General features: G+C 41.3%; 1 protein-coding gene across 1 annotated transcript in view; it reads left to right on the top strand.

Moving 5' to 3' along the window:
- Window positions 1-17,253, top strand: part of fid (fire dancer) — a 42,291-nt gene extending 25,038 nt beyond the window's left edge. Inside the window, exons 3-8 of the mRNA XM_069506165.1 lie at window positions 1,711-1,917; window positions 6,292-6,395; window positions 6,915-7,118; window positions 7,894-7,976; window positions 8,056-10,031; window positions 10,115-17,253. Of these exons, the coding sequence (XP_069362266.1) occupies window positions 1,734-1,917; window positions 6,292-6,395; window positions 6,915-7,118; window positions 7,894-7,976; window positions 8,056-10,031; window positions 10,115-11,991 (4,428 nt within the window). The 5' untranslated portion in view covers window positions 1,711-1,733 and the 3' untranslated portion in view covers window positions 11,992-17,253. The remainder of the gene's footprint in view (window positions 1-1,710; window positions 1,918-6,291; window positions 6,396-6,914; window positions 7,119-7,893; window positions 7,977-8,055; window positions 10,032-10,114) is intronic.
- The last annotated feature ends 476 nt before the right edge of the window (window positions 17,254-17,729 follow it).

Below are 17,729 nucleotides of genomic sequence, written 5' to 3'. Positions count from 1 at the left end.
TCAATATGGATAATGGACTTCCATTATCAGTGATGCTTTCGACCTAATCAAGTATAGCTATTCCAATAGGTAAATTCAGGTAGGTACCCACCATGTTCTGAATGCCTTAGCCGTTTAAACTTTTGATACAAAGTAGGCTGATTTAAATGCTATTTTGGTAGGCTGATGTTAAAAAGACAATGATATTTATACATAAGTAAGAGCTATTTCTATTTTCTATTTAATCATGGTGCACTAGGCACGAAAAGGTAAGAATAAAATTGATAAAAATTTATTTTTAGAGTTCAGTTCAGCAGATTGTTAGATTAGGTAGGCTTTTATCGGCTTGACAGTTCTAAACTAGGCTGCCAAAACCAGCTACCTAGTACCTACTCTTGTACAGTCTACTTATCTATATAAAGTCGTTTGCAATCAGATATTAGATATATTATCAAGCTGTAGCCCACGACATCGCCCGCATGTATATATAGTACGCAACAGGTCGAGATGGCAATCGGGGAGGCAACGCCCCACACACGCGCACAGCCTCCGCGCTAACCCGGTACGGGCGGGTGACGTGCGGTATGCGGGGCGTCCCCCACCCCTCATACCCCGATTGCCATCTCAACCTGTCGTGGACTATAAGGCTTTTCCAACAATACTTTTCAAACAACAATCTCTCAATGTTGAGCGTACAAAGTTATATTGTAAACATCTCCACCCGATTTCAACTCGCACTTGCCTTGTTATAGTAGGTTACACTATAAATCGATCGAGTGCGAGTCGAACTCGCACACAAGGGTTCCGTTAATCCTACAAGAAATAACACTTTTTAATTTTTCATGGCAGCCTTTTTGAAATTACATTATTTGTTGTTATAACGGCAATAGAAATAAACATTCTGTGTACGGTTCACGAGATATAGCCCGCTGACAGACAGACGGACAGACGGACGGACGGACAGCGGTGACAATAGGGTTCCGATGGCACCCTTCGAGTCCGGAACCCTAAAAACGTGTGGAGTGTGGACACTAGACACCCACAGTAGATAGAAACACCCGGCTGTATATAGCACCAAGGGTTTGGATATAAATAACTCATCAATAAGCCGATTAATGTGACGCAATCAAGAGGCGTCAGAACGTTTACTGGCACTCATGCGAACAGATCGCGTGGCACACGAGTATTTACTTCATGTGTGATACATTTCAAATTGTTTAAGTGAGCACTTGACGTTCTTATTTAATGGTAAGAGGTATGATGTAAGATGAAACTAGCGCGTTGAAATGATACATGGTGATTACCATTTACCGATCCTGCTTCCTTAATTGTTGCGACGAATCCCTCCTAAAGGTCAAGATAGACGGACTGCATTTTGACTGCAAGTCAGCTGTTGCGATGCAGTTATGTAAACTGCTATTACATTTAAAATTACTAGGTTTAAGTGAGCACTTGACGTTCTTACTTAATGGTAAGTAAGAGGTGCAATGTAAGATGAAACTAGCGCGTAGAAATGAAATATGGTGATTACCGACCCTGCTTCCTTAAATTATTATTGTTGCGGCGAATCCCTCCTAAAGGTCAAAATAGACAGACTGTATTTTGACTGCAAGTCAGCAGTTGCGATGCAGTTATGTCAACTGCAATTCTACAATCGGCTTGCAGTCTGTCTAGACTCTTAATTCTGGCCATAGAAGACGCATTATGAGATGTCGTATTTGTCTCTTTCAGCGTGGTGCAATGGCGGTGCGGTGATGGCGGATGGCGGCGCGGAGGCGGGCGCGGGCGAGTGCGCGGCGCGCGGCGCGGCGCTCGAGCGCGCCTACGTGCACGATGTATACGAGCAGGCGGGCGAGGACGACGCTCCGTGCGCGCCCGCGCCCGCCGTGCGCTCCTTCCTCGGCGACCTCGAGCCCGGCAGCCTCGTCTGTGACGTCGGTAAGGCACATTTTCCTCAGACACGCCTACGTGCACGATGTATACGAGCAGGCGGGCGAGGACGACGCTCCGTGCGCGCCCGCGCCCGCCGTGCGCTCCTTCCTCGGCGACCTCGAGCCCGGCAGCCTCGTCTGTGACGTCGGTAAGGCACATTTTCCTCAGACACGCCTACGTGCACGATGTATACGAGCAGGCGGGCGAGGACGACGCTCCGTGCGCGCCCGCGCCCGCCGTGCGCTCCTTCCTCGACCTCGAGCCCGGCAGCCTCGTTTGTGACGTCGGTAAGGCATATTGTCCTCAGACGCGCCTACGTGCACGATGTATACGAGCAGGAGGGCGAGGACGACGCTCCGTGCGCGCCCGCGCCCGCCGTGCGCTCCTTCCTCGGCGACCTCGAGCTCGGCAGCCTCGTTTGTGACGTCGGTAAGGCATATTGTCCTCAGACGCGCCTACGTGCACGATGTATACGAGCAGGAGGGCGAGGACGACGCTCCGTGCGCGCCCGCGCCCGCCGTGCGCTCCTTCCTCGGCGACCTCGAGCTCGGCAGCCTCGTTTGTGACGTCGGTAAGGCATATTATCCTCAGACGCGCCTACGTGCACGATGTATACGAGCAGGCGGGCGAGGACGACGCTCCGTGCGCGCCCGCGCCCGCCGTGCGCTCCTTCCTCGGCGACCTCGAGCTCGGCAGCCTCGTTTGTGACGTCGGTAAGGCATATTGTCCTCAGACGCGCCTACGTGCACGATGTATACGAGCAGGCGGGCGAGGACGACGCTCCGTGCGCGCCCGCGCCCGCCGTGCGCTCCTTCCTCGGCGACCTCGAGCTCGGCAGCCTCGTTTGTGACGTCGGTAAGGCATATTGTCCTCAGACGCGCCTACGTGCACGATGTATACGAGCAGGCGGGCGAGGACGACGCTCCGTGCGCGCCCGCGCCCGCCGTGCGCTCCTTCCTCGGCGACCTCGAGCTCGGCAGCCTCGTTTGTGACGTCGGTAAGGCATATTGTCCTCAGACGCGCCTACGTGCACGATGTATACGAGCAGGCGGGCGAGGACGACGCTCCGTGCGCGCCCGCGCCCGCCGTGCGCTCCTTCCTCGGCGACCTCGAGCTCGGCAGCCTCGTTTGTGACGTCGGTAAGGCATATTGTCCTCAGACGCGCCTACGTGCACGATGTATACGAGCAGGCGGGCGAGGACGACGCTCCGTGCGCGCCCGCGCCCGCCGTGCGCTCCTTCCTCGGCGACCTCGAGCTCGGCAGCCTCGTTTGTGACGTCGGTAAGGCACATTGTCCTATGGTTTCGGAATACTCGACCAACCGATCGCTCCACCATTCTACTCAGGTCAAATCATAGCAAGCGTGAGGTAAGAGCGCGCCTCCTTATGAAGAAGACCGTGCAGGGTAGGTATGCTTGCTGGTTTGTTGCTAGACCACTATATTATATTAACAAATTGTCACTGTACTTTACGTTACGTACCAGTATCTATTTGGAATTAAGTATTTTTCCTCTCGAAAGAATGTTCACAAAATTAGTTCCTAGATACCTACTTAAAAATAAACTATCTTTAGATACGTCTATAGATAGAGTCAGACTAACAAGTAATAAATTAGGCTGAAAGGACTCAATTTGACGTCGGGGTTGTAAGGCACTCCCACACAGCCTGTAAAATATGTAACATCAACAGATAATCAGCAATTCAGTTTCAATGGTATTTTAGGTATTCAACCTAAAAGTAAATGTCAGTGCGTAGGCGCTTTAGTAGGTAGATACCTCTATCTCTCAACTTCTGGTCGTCTGTTGCCAAATTATAACAAAGGGAAACTCTAAGACACCTGTCGGTATAATAATAATATTTTCACGGAAATATTTCAGGCAGGTCGTTAAACTTTAATTTATTTAATCTTATTATTATTTTACGCAAAAATAGAGCAATTATTTATTTATAGATAAGTATAATATTTTATAGAGAAAAGGCAGCTGTAATAGCCTAGTGGTTAGGACGTACGCCTCGTAATCGGAAGTAGGGGGTTTGACCCCGGGCACGCACCTCTAACTTTTCGGAGTTATGTGCATTTTAAGTAATTAAATATCACGGCTTTAACGGTGAAGGCAAACATCGTGAGGAAACGGTCTGCATGCCTGAGAGTTCTCCATAATGTTCTCAAAGGTGTGTGAAGTCTGCCAATCCGCACTTGGCCAGCGTGGTAGACTATGGCCAAACCTCTTTTCACTCTGAGAGGAGATCCGTGCTCTATAGTGAGCCGGCGATGAGTTGATCATGATAATGATGATAGAGAAAAGATTTGTTTGCTTATAATCGATAAACTCTGAAACCACTGAACTGATTTTAATAATAACTAGATGATGCCCGCGACTTCGTTCGCGTGGGGTTTAGGTTTTTAAAAATCCCGTGGGAACTCTTTGATTTTTCGGGATAAAAAAGTAGCCTTTGTCCTTCCCCGGGATGCAAGCTATCTCTGTACCAAATTTCATTAAAAAATTAAAATCGGTTGAACGGATGGGCCGTGAAAAGCTAGCAGACAGGCAGACATACTTTCGCATTTATAATATTAGTATGGATTAATATTATTTCACTAAGTACTTTGTCCAGAAGTAACATAGACTATGTTGCAGTATTTTTTTAAAACCCACCTCCAAGAACGTTAGGTAACTAGGGGATGAAAAGTTTAAAAGTCCGTCGTTTTTCAAGTTAAGTATATGATTGTATATCTATCAAGATTCATATTTGAGCTTTCGGGCAGAGTTAAAGAAATATGTAGGTATTTCAGAATTTTCAAAACATCCACTCGAACTAAGCCGGGGCTGGTCAGCTTGTATGGTAGGAGAATAAATGGTAGGTACTTGACACCCACACACCTCAATGCATTAAGTAATAAAACATAGTATATTAACTTAACCTTTCGTATTTTCTAACAAAGTGTACACAAGGGTGTAATGTTAAAATAACATTAGTAACATTACACGTGGAAAAATCTGCGCGTTTTTCTAAACACCCACTCGAAAGCGTAGATGAGCTGTGATCGTTACTACTGGTATCAAACGCACGTGGGCAGAAAGAACAGACTTCATTCAACTATTAACAGTACTGTAGCTAGAGCCTAGAGGCGAAAGCTATATAATACTTGCTTCCCATGGTGCGTGATATTGCGGACGGTCGCGGACCAGCCCGCACCGACGCACCACGGGAAGTGTATTGTCCGTGTTAGCGCAGACACATGCGATGCAACGTATCGGTAACTTATAAATGGCTTCGAATCTCAGGACCCACACAGACTGACACGGACCTTGGGACAACCCTCCACCTCCCATGGCCCCACCAACCTCTCGGTTATATGGGCCGAATCGTGGGAGGGCGCCCATTCGGTACTTGCTCTTGGCGTCTTCCCGGGGCGCCTTCTTGACTCCCTACAAATTATTTTACGTCTCCTCCTTGTCTTTTATGCTCACTCTCCCCTCTTGGGGGCTAGACGTCACTAGTACAGCTCTGAGATCACCGCTGCTGCCATGACCGTTGGAAGAGCCATGTGCTCGGTGTGTGGACTGTGGATGTCCGTGGTCGTCCGGCCGTGCGTGATAATCCGCAGAATCATGCACCGTGGGAAGCTGGTATTAAAAGAGTACAAAATTACACCCAATACCTGACTGTAATTTTTTATGAATGAAACTTTTGTGCTTGATCTAAACTAAATAATGAATCAGTAATTTGTAACCATTCATCTCGCTGGATCATATTCGTCATTGCTGAGGTTCGTATCCCCTTTCCATTAATTACAACTTGCCTAGATACGAATCTAGGCAAGTCGTAATTAATGGAATCTTAGATAATTATTGTATCCTAGGTACCTACCCCATAAATTTCACCCCAAGTGAGAATTACTTGCTGTTGTTACTAATTGTTCTACGAAGTTCATTGTTTTTATTTTTTATCCAACTACGACAAAGTCAAAAGGAAGGGTTACGATTTTGGCAGTCTATGTACATATTATGTATGTTTATATCTATGTATTTTCCATTGTAGCGGCTAAACTACTGGGCCGATTTTGATGAATGAGGTGTCAATTATTGATTCGTTGTTATGGTCCGGGTGACATAGGCTACATTTTTATGTGAACAAAATTGATTTGACGGATGTTACATCCAAAAAAGTAGGGGCCTTTAAATTTTTTGCTATTATATCGAGTGGGATGTCAAATGAAATAAGAAAAAAATACTGAGTTTCAGGATATAAATATAGTAGGTATACTATTAAAATATACCAAGCGACAGAAACCCAATTTCACTATAATATTTCAGCGTTTATTAAGACGATCGTAGTCGGGTTTTAGTTTTCAAGTTTATCTTGTTTGTCGTTCAGGATGCGGCAACGGCAAGTACTTGAGCGTGAATCCGTCCGTGTTCGCGGTGGGTGGTGACCGCTGCACGCGACTCGCGGCGCAGGCGCAGCACGACAACAATGAGGTAAGTTCATTACAGTCATCATCATCATCATGATCGACCCATCGCCGGCTCACTACAGAGCACGCGTCTCCTCTCCGAGTGAGAAGGGATTTGGCTATAAGTAGTCTACCACGCTGACCATGTGCGGATTGGTAGACTTCACACAACTTTGAAAACATTATGGAGAACTCTCAGGCATGCAGTTTTCCTCACGATGTTTTCCTTGACCGTTAAAGCAAGTGATATTTAATTAAGTAAAACGCACATAACTCCGAAAAGTTAGAGGCGCGTACCTAGATTCGAGCCCCCGACCTCCGATTAGAAGGCGGACGTCCTAACCACTAGGCTATCACAGCTTTTGACTTTACTGTTCAAGTATTAGTAAGGCGCCGGGATAACCTAACCCGTAGGTTTAACTGGTAATATGTGGCACAGCTTTAAAAAATAAACGTTTTTTCTTTCTTCTTTCAAACTCACACTTGATATTTTAGGTATGATCGGGCCTAAAATGGTTGCCTTACATTGACCATCGTATTTCAGGTGGTGGTATGTGACAACTTAAGTCTACCGTTCCGCGACGAGTCCTTCGATGCGGTGCTCTCAATCGCCGTGGTGCACCACTTCGCCACGGTGGAGCGCCGCGCGATGGCTCTGCGGGAGCTGGCCAGGATAACCAGGATCGGAGGAAGGTTATTGCTGACAGTCTGGGCTATGGAGCATGAGGGAAGGAACTTCCACTCACAGGTGAGCATATAACTGGTGTTTTTAGGGTTCCGTACCTCAAAAGGAAAAACGGAACACTTATAGGATCACTTTGTTTTCTGCCTGTGTGTGTCTGTCAAGAAATCTACAGTTACTTCCCGTTGACCTAGAATCATGACATTTGGCAGGTAGGTAGGTCTTATAGCAGACATCAGGTAAAAAAATTGAAAACTGAGAATTTGTGGTCACATCACAAAAAAATAAATATGTGTTTTGAACAAGTAAATAGGATTTTGCAACTTTTAAAGTAAAATTACTATACTAAGTGGGGTATCATATGAAAGGGCTTTACCTGTAGGTATATTCTAAAACAGATTTTATTTTATTTATTTATACGCATAATAGTTTTTGATTTATCGAGCAAAATTACGAAAAAATACGACTGTAGTACAGAAGCCTCGGTGCGCGAGCCTGACTCGCACTTGGCCGGTTTTTTATTCTTATAGTACTCGTAGTTAGTTGGCAGTTCTGATAACTGCTTTCTATTGGGCATTCATGCAAGAGTAGGTACGTCTACCGCAGCCTGTAAAATGGATGTACCGAGACATCCATGTTTGTGTGATCTGCCACGTGCTCTGGTGCCATAGCTTTTCCCTTAAACCTGTAGACTTCAAAGAAAACATATTCACGTGACTAAACGAATTCTGAATGTCCGTTTCCCTTGTCAATAGATTTTTACAGTAGGTACCTACGTAACTATTTTTATGCAGCTTTTTAGTGATAAATCAATAAATTAACATTTTTATTTTCATTTTAGGACGTCTTAATACCTTGGCATCGCCCAGCAACATTATGTCCACCACCGCCGGCTCCACGGTTTTTATCTGTTGACTATGACCAGTAAGTACCTACACATACTTTCGCTTCATTTTAGGGTTACACTTCTAATTTGTAAACTATATTTCCTTAACTTTTCCAGTTATTCTGAACCATGGAAAAGTCGTGATGGTTCACCTGGGTCGTCGTCACTTTCATCGCCCAACGAAACATGTTATTCATTCGTAAGACGAGCATTACAACGATTAGCTGGACGACGCTCATTTCTCCCATCATGGGGAGTAAACACTAGGGTAATACAAAGGCCTAGTCAACGTCCTGAACCTGCAGCGGCAGACCTGCCCATAGAACTAAGGCGATTAGACGAAGTCCTTCCACCTCGATTGATCTCACAACCCTCTGAGACTTCAACGACGAAATCACGCAGCCTCACCGATATTGCTGATATAGAACATCGTGCATTAGTCCGGTCGAGATCAAGTCTCCCAAGTTTAGGTGGCGAAGAAAACGAACCACCCGCTTTAGAGCAGCCAGTCCAACCAGTAATAGAACAACGCAAGAAACCGCGACTAGTCAAACAAAAGAAATCAATCAACGAAGATGATGCCGATGAAGACCTCGATAAACCTACAGATATGAAAAGTATGGTTGAGGAAATGCCAAATTTTAAAATTCACACGCAAAAGTTACAATCTAAGAAACCTGGCGTTTTTAAGCAGACATCCCTTAACGAAGAATTGATGTCAGTTGAAAGGTTAAGAGAAAAAGAGCGTCTTCGTAAAAATATACAAAAACAAGCATCGCTTAACGAAGAGTATTTGTACCGAAGACCGGGAGCTCTTGATTCATTACGTGACTCAATATTCTCTACATCAGCAACAACTGCTAAAAAATTTCAATCCCTTAAAAACGGCCTGACAAATAAGTTCAAAACATCGACAACGAATATAGATAAAGTAACAGTGTTCGTGAGAATGCTCCAAGGTTGGAAGAATCACAGTCCTGTTCCAGAAGTTCCTACACCAAGTGACAATAACGCAAATAGTGACAAAGGCTATCCTGAAAGACGACATTCTAGAGAAGATGGGTCAGATTCTTCAAAGGATAGTAGTCTCCAAAGTGACACAAGTGTAGATTCGGAAGATAGTTTTGCATCAGTTATATACGTTCCCAAAGCTGATGGTTCTGGTGACCCTTTATCACCTACACCTTTATCACCAGGGCCAACTTCACCAAGGCTCAAAGTATCATCTGTACCAACCTCGCCTAGAATGAAGAACTCGCCAGGGTTACCATCTCCAAGGATCAAACAAGCATTCCCGTTAATACGACCACCAGGTTCACCTAATGCGGTGACAGCACCGGGCACAGTTCACAATAAAATCTTAGTAGCACAATATAGTTTAAAAAATTATACGACAACAAATAATGCTTGCGTAGCCCCTGTAAAACCTCAATCAAAAAGCCAGCCCAATTCACCTCCAAAACCAGAACCAGAAATAAATATATTGGATACAGAAATTCCAGCTATAGTGAACAAGCCTCCTCCTATAGAAATATTTCCCCAAGAAATCGATCCGATACCTCCTATAAAAGAAGAGGAAGAAACACCGTCTCAGGAAACTAAAGAACTGATAGCAGAAATCAATAAAGACATTGAAGAAATTCATAAATTAACCGCTGACACAGACGATTTAAAACCCCGTGTATTGCAAGATGTAAAACCTTATCCAAAGATCACATTGCAAACCGTTGCAGAACTTCCGGAAATACCACAGTTTAAGCCTAAAGCACTAAGTAAGTCACCAACCAATGACACATTAGATTCAAGATCTGCAGAGAGAAAGAGGAAGGAAAGAATACGACAAATAAAAGAAATGTTGAACAAAGGTATCCCTCCAATAAGCATTAGTCGCAGACAACATTTCCCGATAGTGCGCAGCACGAGTAAAGCCGAACCGATTGCTAAGAGTCATCCAAAACTAATGTCGTTAGAATTATTCAATCCAGCTACAGATGATGTCGACAGCGACTCTAGTGGCGTTTCCTCACCTGATTCTGTAGACAGCGTCATAAGTGTTGTGCCGGATGAGCTTCGGAAAATTGCTATGGAAAAAGGTAAATTTATTTTTTTATAATAATTATAGTAATTTCATAACTAATCAGAGCAACGTTTATGTAATAAGTATCATTTGTTTTAGATCTTCCAAACCCACCTACTACAGAAGTTAAAAGTACAGACAACTTAAATACAATCGAAAAACAAGCATCTACTCTAACTGCTCCACAAACTTTGATCGAAGCCGTCGCTGAGGTAGCGCAGTCATTAGATGAGACTTGCGAAACTGTAATTCAATCGAGCCCAAGGTCTAAAAGACGTCATACGGAAAAGCTGGAAAGTGCTGAAGCTATCGCAATCGTGCAAGGTGCTTCCAGTAGCAGTAGTAGTAGCAACTGGAGTTTGAATAAGTTATCTCCAGGTGATTTAAGGATATTAGAAGACAGATCGAGATCCCAATCCCATACAAGCTCCAGTGGAAGTTCATGTAGTTTAGAGCGTCTCTCACCAGGAAGGAGATCAAAAGATCGCTCTCCCAAACAAGGTAGCACAAGTAACTCAACTTGGAGTTTAAATAGACTGTCTCCTAATCGACCCGAAGGGCGATCTTTAGATGAAAATTTAAGCAAAAGTCATCGAAGCCCAACCAGGCACGCGTATGATTCATTATCAGTATCGAGCACAGATTCTGAAAAATCTATATCAAAATCGGAAAGCTTTAATAGAATACAGAATGAACCATTAGTAACCTGCAAGTCAGATATGATGTCTAAAGAAGAAGAATGGATCACGGATCAACAAGAACGCAGTCATCATTTAACTGAGTTTGCTGAAAAGCTTAGTGAGAAGTTGTTACAAGAAATAGACCAATATTCCAAACGCATCAACGAAGATGACTTCGATCTTCCAAGTAGTAGCAGTAGTGAAAAGAGTATATCTCTTAGATTAAAACGCGAAGAAGAAGATAGAAATACCCAGAAAATTTTGGACGAGCTTTCCAATAGTTTACAACATCTCGAGGATCCACAAAACAAATTAAATATAGAATCTCACATAACAAATAAGTTGACAAGCGAAAAGATAAAGTATATAACATCAATTCAAGATACCCAAGAATCTGATATAAACAAACTGTTTCCAAAATGTAGCACAAAAACAAAAAGTAAAAAAAGGTCCAAAGATGTCGATCCGATTATAAATAAGTACAGAGAACTCAAGAAAACTATGAAGGTAACCAGCGAGGAAGATATTTATCTAAATAACTGTGCCAATATTCAGTATAACGTGAAACCCATTACAGATGAAAAATTACCCGATATTGAGACTAAAAATCCGGACGACGACAGCGCTATATCGTCTAGCAACGGAAATCCTGAAATTACCATCGAATCTGGAAACTATGATACCAGTCAATCTCTAGAGACTGGATACTCACTAGAATCTGAAATTAGTGTGGACTCTTTGTGTACGAGTACTGACAAACGTTCTTCATTAAAAGTTGGGCAATCCACCGACTCGAGTGATTTAGATAAGATGGAAATAAGTCCGGAATCAGTAACTTCGCGGTCGAGCACCAGTACCGCACCACTTAAATCTGGATTTTCAATTGAATCCAGTGACACTTCAGCTGGTAGCGATTGGAGCCGTCGCGATAAGACTGGTAGTACGGCTTCCCTTGGTTGCGTAAGTCTCGCTTCTTTGCCGTCATGCAGTGAGTGTTCGAAGGAAAGGAAACTACTGGAAACACGCTCATCGTCTGAAGATACAGCCCCTGTTCCCGCAGTAGCGGCTCGTGCCATTCCTCATGCACCTCTCTTGCCGTCGTTGAGCGATGGATCTGACAGTCTGCCATCAGAAGGAGGCGCAGTGACGTACCACAGATATTACCACGTCTTCAAGAAAGGGGAACTGGATCAGTTGATAGAAAAATACGTTGAAAGTCTCCATGTAGTGTCATCTTACTACGATCAAGCCAGCTGGTGCGTTATAGCTGAGAAAGTTCAAGTGTGGACTATTTAATAAATTTACGGTAAGGGTGCTGCTGCAAGATATTAACAAATTTTTATCAACGAGGGTGCGCGTAGAATTACAGGTGAACAACTATTGACTCAGTCTTATGAAATCGAAACCAGTATAATAATAAAATTTTGTATAAGACACATTGGTGCAGTGATTATATCCAAGTGACCTTCCTTGTGAACTCTTAGTGGGAGTTAAGGACATGTTCATGATATCGCATTAAAATAGAGTTAACTCTATGCGAAATGCCAAAAGCAAAGCTTTTGTTTTTTTAACATATTCTAGATACTTGGTACTTTAATAGTTGTTATCTCTATATTCATAACATTCGTCACCTACTTCTGAGGGTAGTCAGTACACTTGGACTACGTTCCCTTTGGAGGGACTTTAAAGCACAGAATAGAGAGGTGATAGAATAGCTCTCAATACAACGCCAAAAGACTGAGCCAAATTCCGGTTCAGCCTTTTCGGCTAAGCCAGAATTTGACTGACTTAACCAGACGTCGCCGTTGAACATGTCTATATCGAGTGTATTGAGCTGGCTTTCTGTAAATTCTCTATTTTGTGTTGGGTATTTGTTGCGATACCAGATTTCGTATAAAATGAAAACTAAGAGCTTTAAATAGTAAAAGTTAAATATAATATATTATATACTTCAACGGCTCAATGTAATATAAGCTATTCATAGCTTATTAAATATAATCTGACACCCATGTATACTTACAGATGTAATGTTACTGTACGATCTAATACTATCAGATTTATACCATTCTCCAAGATCAACGGTATTTATCGAAGTGAGACCTGAATTCCTCGTACGCCGTTGTCGGTCGCGCGTTCTATTTGTGCTGCAATGCTTTCAGCGTTTTCAGCATCGCAGTGTGGTGCTTCCACACAAAGTATCCGTACGGCACCGACATCAGCGTAGGTGGAATTCAGACCTAATAGTCACCGATTAATTGTACGTGGTAAATTATTCTATGACAATAACATGTTTAAATTACTTATTTAAGGTTTTTAAAGTTACATATCGCTCCAAAAAAGATGAGTTGCCTTTTTATCCTTACGCTTTTCGATTTTGGCTTATGGTATAAATCGTGTCAGGGTGGAAGCATACTTTTAACATGTCACGCGATCCTATAATACAGGGGGCGTGTGGACTTAAGGAAAGGTTTCGTTTTCTAATGTTGTCCTGACCGAATTTCGGCCACGGAAGCTAATTTTAACCGACATTACCTAAAAGCTAAGCCCGTTGAGCAGGTGTCACGTTCTAGAAGTATGGTTCCACCTTTATTTTTTATAATAATTATTGTACGATTGGAAATTGTTTTCAGTATTAGATTCTCCAATGAGCTGGTCTCGCAGTTGTAATCCATTTTATAAATCATACATTAAGGGTCCATATTACTTTCAACGTCACGTCCGGTAATATTCTGTGTTTTGGTTTTTCCAAAAGAAATTTTATTCCGAGAGCCCGTGAGGAATTTTAGGAGGTGCTTGATAAATACTGAAAGTTTACAAGGTGGTTCTAATGCGTATTTTGAGTATGGTAAACTATTAGATTTGCCAGTCTGTGATTGTTAGATGATTATTGGAATTTTTGGTAGAACTTGCCGAAAATTTTGCCTAACATTTTTACGTTACATGATATGATATGGTTTAGAACAGGTGCTGTTGAGTTATTAGGTACATGTTTTCTGGTACATTTTTATAATCAACTTAAGAGTGTGTCTCATAAGACATTCCTGCCACCTATTAAGTCCCGGCTTTTTTAGTTAAATTTAAAATCTCAAATTATTTTCGCAAATTTACCACCTTTCAGTTGGCGAGTTTACCATACTCAGGAAAAGTAGAGAAACCTGTCAAATAATTCTAAAGCTGAGATCTAAAGAGTATACTTTGATTTTGCTCAGACTTTACCTAAGAGTTAGAGCGAGATTATGTCTCTGCAACTAAAGTCAAAGTAAGAGCAAAGTCAAAGTACGCGCTATAGATTTTAGCCTAAGTATATCAGGTATTATCAAGCACCTGCTTAAAACTTCCCACCCGCTCTCGGGCCCTTTGGACCATTTAGTAAGGTTAGGAATCGTAGTCAAGTTAGTGGCGTAGATCATTTCCCAGCATACTTATATACTTGAGAGTACAAAATACTCAATACATTTAGTACCTATTTAAGAGTGCGTTTCAGGAAACGCCCAATAGGAGTATAGACGGCATTCTCATTTCGATCTCTAAATAAAAAGTGTATTTGCGCAATTTTATATTTATTTTACTAAATAATCGATGTAAGCGAAGAAAACGAATTATATATTTCTTTTTTCAGTAACTTTTTAGATAGTTAAATTATCTTATAGATAAGTTATAAACAGAGCGTAATTATTTATGGTAGGAACATACTTGTATCACCCCACCTCACGCCACGCCACGCTACTCGTGTCAAATCGTAACATTTTGTATCATCAGAAAAACCTAATACTTAACACTACATCACGACGTTGGGTGTTTACAGTGATCCTAGGTCATAGAAAATAATACGATTTGATTAAGGTAAAGACAGACTGGTCGAACTTCGAACTTTGGTGTACACATTTGACCCACATTATCATTATGCAACGTAAGTTATGTGCAAGACGTCTATGTTTTCTATTAGATTTTGACTACTGCCCCCCAAAGATATAAAGAGAGTGAAGATAAACTGGTTTTACGCATGGAAGATAACATGAACCTTTACCTGCCCAATCTAGACATAGCAGGTTGACGTTGAGCAGGACGCGTAGGTTGCTTTTTGTACGATAAGGATGTTTTAATCCATAATATATGTTTTCTTATAAAATCAAGTGTTAAGATATGGCGTACTAAACGTTGCGCACGTGGGTTAGTCTGTCGTTGCCTGTGGACATAACGCGTGGCTAAGTTTCGAGTGGTATGTTTCAAGTATGCATCCAGCCTTATTGTACAGCGTACCATCTCAAAAAAATTATTTGAAGATTGGAAATGTATTCATTACGATATTGTAAATAATTGCTATATAAGTATATTACGCTATTAGAAATAAAATAAATTATAATGTTATCAAAAACAGTGAGATTAAAGTTAAAGTTAGTATAGTACAATAACACTGCTCTGCACATTTAATTCTAAACTTGAATCTGCTGATAATAAAGAAATCATATAACCTTCTTCCAATCATGCATAAAAAATGCACTAACTCTGAAATATACAAATACGGCGGAAGAGGGACACCATACAACTTTTTGTGCCGATTCGAAGTGTCCCACCAAACATAGGTACCAGAAATTAAAACTGACACTTTGTGTCAAATAATCTTGTTTGTGTTCATGTAATAAAAACTTGGTCTTTCCCACGCAGTATAAAACGTATAGGTATAACTCCGAAAAGTTATATTATTTAGTGCATGCCGGGATCGTACCAAGGACCCTCAGACTAGTAGGCCGACGTACGTCTTAACTGCGAGGCTATCACGACTGTCAAATATAGTAAACATTATAAAATAATTGAAAAGATTAAAATTAAATTTTAAGAAATGCCACCTTATTATTTTTTGAAAAGTCCTTATATTTTGTTTGCGTAATTGGATTTTTTAATCATCATTATCATCACCACGATCAACCCATCGCCGGCTTACTACAGAGCACGGGTCTCTTCTCAGAGTGAGAAGGGTTTTGGCAATAGTCTACCACGCTGGCCATGTGCGGATCGGATTTTGTTATATGAACCGACATAACAAAAGTGATTGATTAAATGTGCAGAATTGCATTAGGTTTACGTGCAACTAGTAAATAATACTGATACTGTAGTATATAGGACGAAATTATATAAAACAAATGCACAACTTAACATATACATAAAATTACCTTTAAGTTGGCGTTGTACCTAATCAAATTATGTTTAAAATTTAAATAATTTGGCGCTAATGGATAAGGGTAGAAGCACATTGCTAACGAGCGACCCACACTATGCCACGCCACATGAATCAATACACGCGTGGGGTGACCTGTATTGACGAGTTGCCAAAAACTTTGGTTTAATTCTTTTTTGATAGATGTGAGATAAGTACCTACTTAGTAGTTCCATTTGTTTTTAATACTTTTTGATTTAACATAACTAAAATTAAATATTTTATTCGTTTCTAAAATATTGGATAGAAAAATGGCTGGCGCCAAATGAGTCTTAAATATAGAGAAAAATAAAGAGAAATCGTGTCGTCAATTAATCCAATTTGAATTTACATTCAATAAAATAATTTGATCAACATTATAAAATACGTTTTGTTCAATAATCCATTAGGTATCTTACATTCCAAAATACTTAGTTTGACATAATATGAGTTTTTTTTTATAATTTAAAAGTTTAGAGACGGTACGATTTCACTTTTTTGATTTATATTCCATTAAATCTTAAATCTGAGCTGATATAAAAATATTCTGTGTTAAGAATAAGTCATAGCCAATGCTTCCTACCTATGTATTTTTTTTTATAAAATCACGCATATCATGCTGTTTAAAATAATATTATTGTAATAATTATAATTGTGTACTTAAAACCGAAAATGTTGTTAAAATATAACAGTTTTTTATGCAAAATTAACCTAAATATTATAATTTGTCTATCGATTAAAATAGGGCAACCGTGTTAATTCGGCTGTAAACAAAAGTAACTTAAATTGACTGGACTAGTAGTGCCATCCTTTTCACCTTGTTCTCTTGAGAAAGAGACGGTGTTAGAGCGGTTACACACTCATCCGATCCGAATCCGTGAAAATATGGATGTAAAAAACTCGGACCGAACTCAGATATTGCTTACGCACTAATCTGATTTCTGATCCAAATCCAAACTATTCAGTGGACTTCTATTACATATCTACGTTATACGTCCGATTTGAATCCGAGGCACTTTCGAGATACTCTCACGGATGACGGAGGAACTCGGATGACGGAAATCGGAGCTAGTGCACGTAAACTACTATACAAATAGTTCTATGAGCCACTGCGGAACGTATTTTCACAGACTCGGATCGGATGAGTGCGTAACCGCCCTTATTACCCTTAGTCTATTTATTTGAGTTTTACTTTTAATTGCAAACGAATTTTCACCAATGTCTACCGATTAATATTTTAATCACACATTATTAGGACCCGCGCAAACACATCTACTTTGGAAGTTTAGTCTATTACCTAGGCTAAGCTGGGGTAAAAAATCGTTGATAACTTTTCAGAGTAAAGCCTAAGCGAAATGCTATTCACGGCACTTAAGGGGGCTCAGGACGGTGCTTTCTTCATACAAACGTAGGAGGCCCAAAAGATTCCTATTTTAACACAAAATTTATGACAACTTTGAGCGTAAATAAATAAGATTAGGGGTATGAAAATCCTAAAGAAATTTAACATCGGACATAGTTTATTTATTCATTAGTTGAAATAACTATACTTTGCAAACATAAACACAGCAGTTTTTTTTCAAAAATACTTTTCCTAACCCTTGATTTCGGTGAAAATCATCGTGCCTCTTACCTTTCTCATACAATGTCAAGTGAAAAGCAAACAGGTTCGGTCGAGCGTACTGCGTCACCTTAAGAAGTTCTTACCGCGAACATACAATGAACCAGTGGTACCTACAAGTGAAAAATCAAGTAGCAAAAGCTAATTATTTTGCACCCTTATAAGCTTGTGAGATGTCAAGAACGGTATGGATAGTAAAACCGGAAACATTCCAGGATT

Source organism: Maniola hyperantus, chromosome 22, assembly GCF_902806685.2.
Source record: "Maniola hyperantus chromosome 22, iAphHyp1.2, whole genome shotgun sequence".
NCBI lineage: Eukaryota > Metazoa > Arthropoda > Insecta > Lepidoptera > Nymphalidae > Maniola > Maniola hyperantus.
The sequence above is the reverse complement of the archived record's forward strand: the minus strand, read 5'-3'. Positions and strand labels throughout refer to the sequence as shown.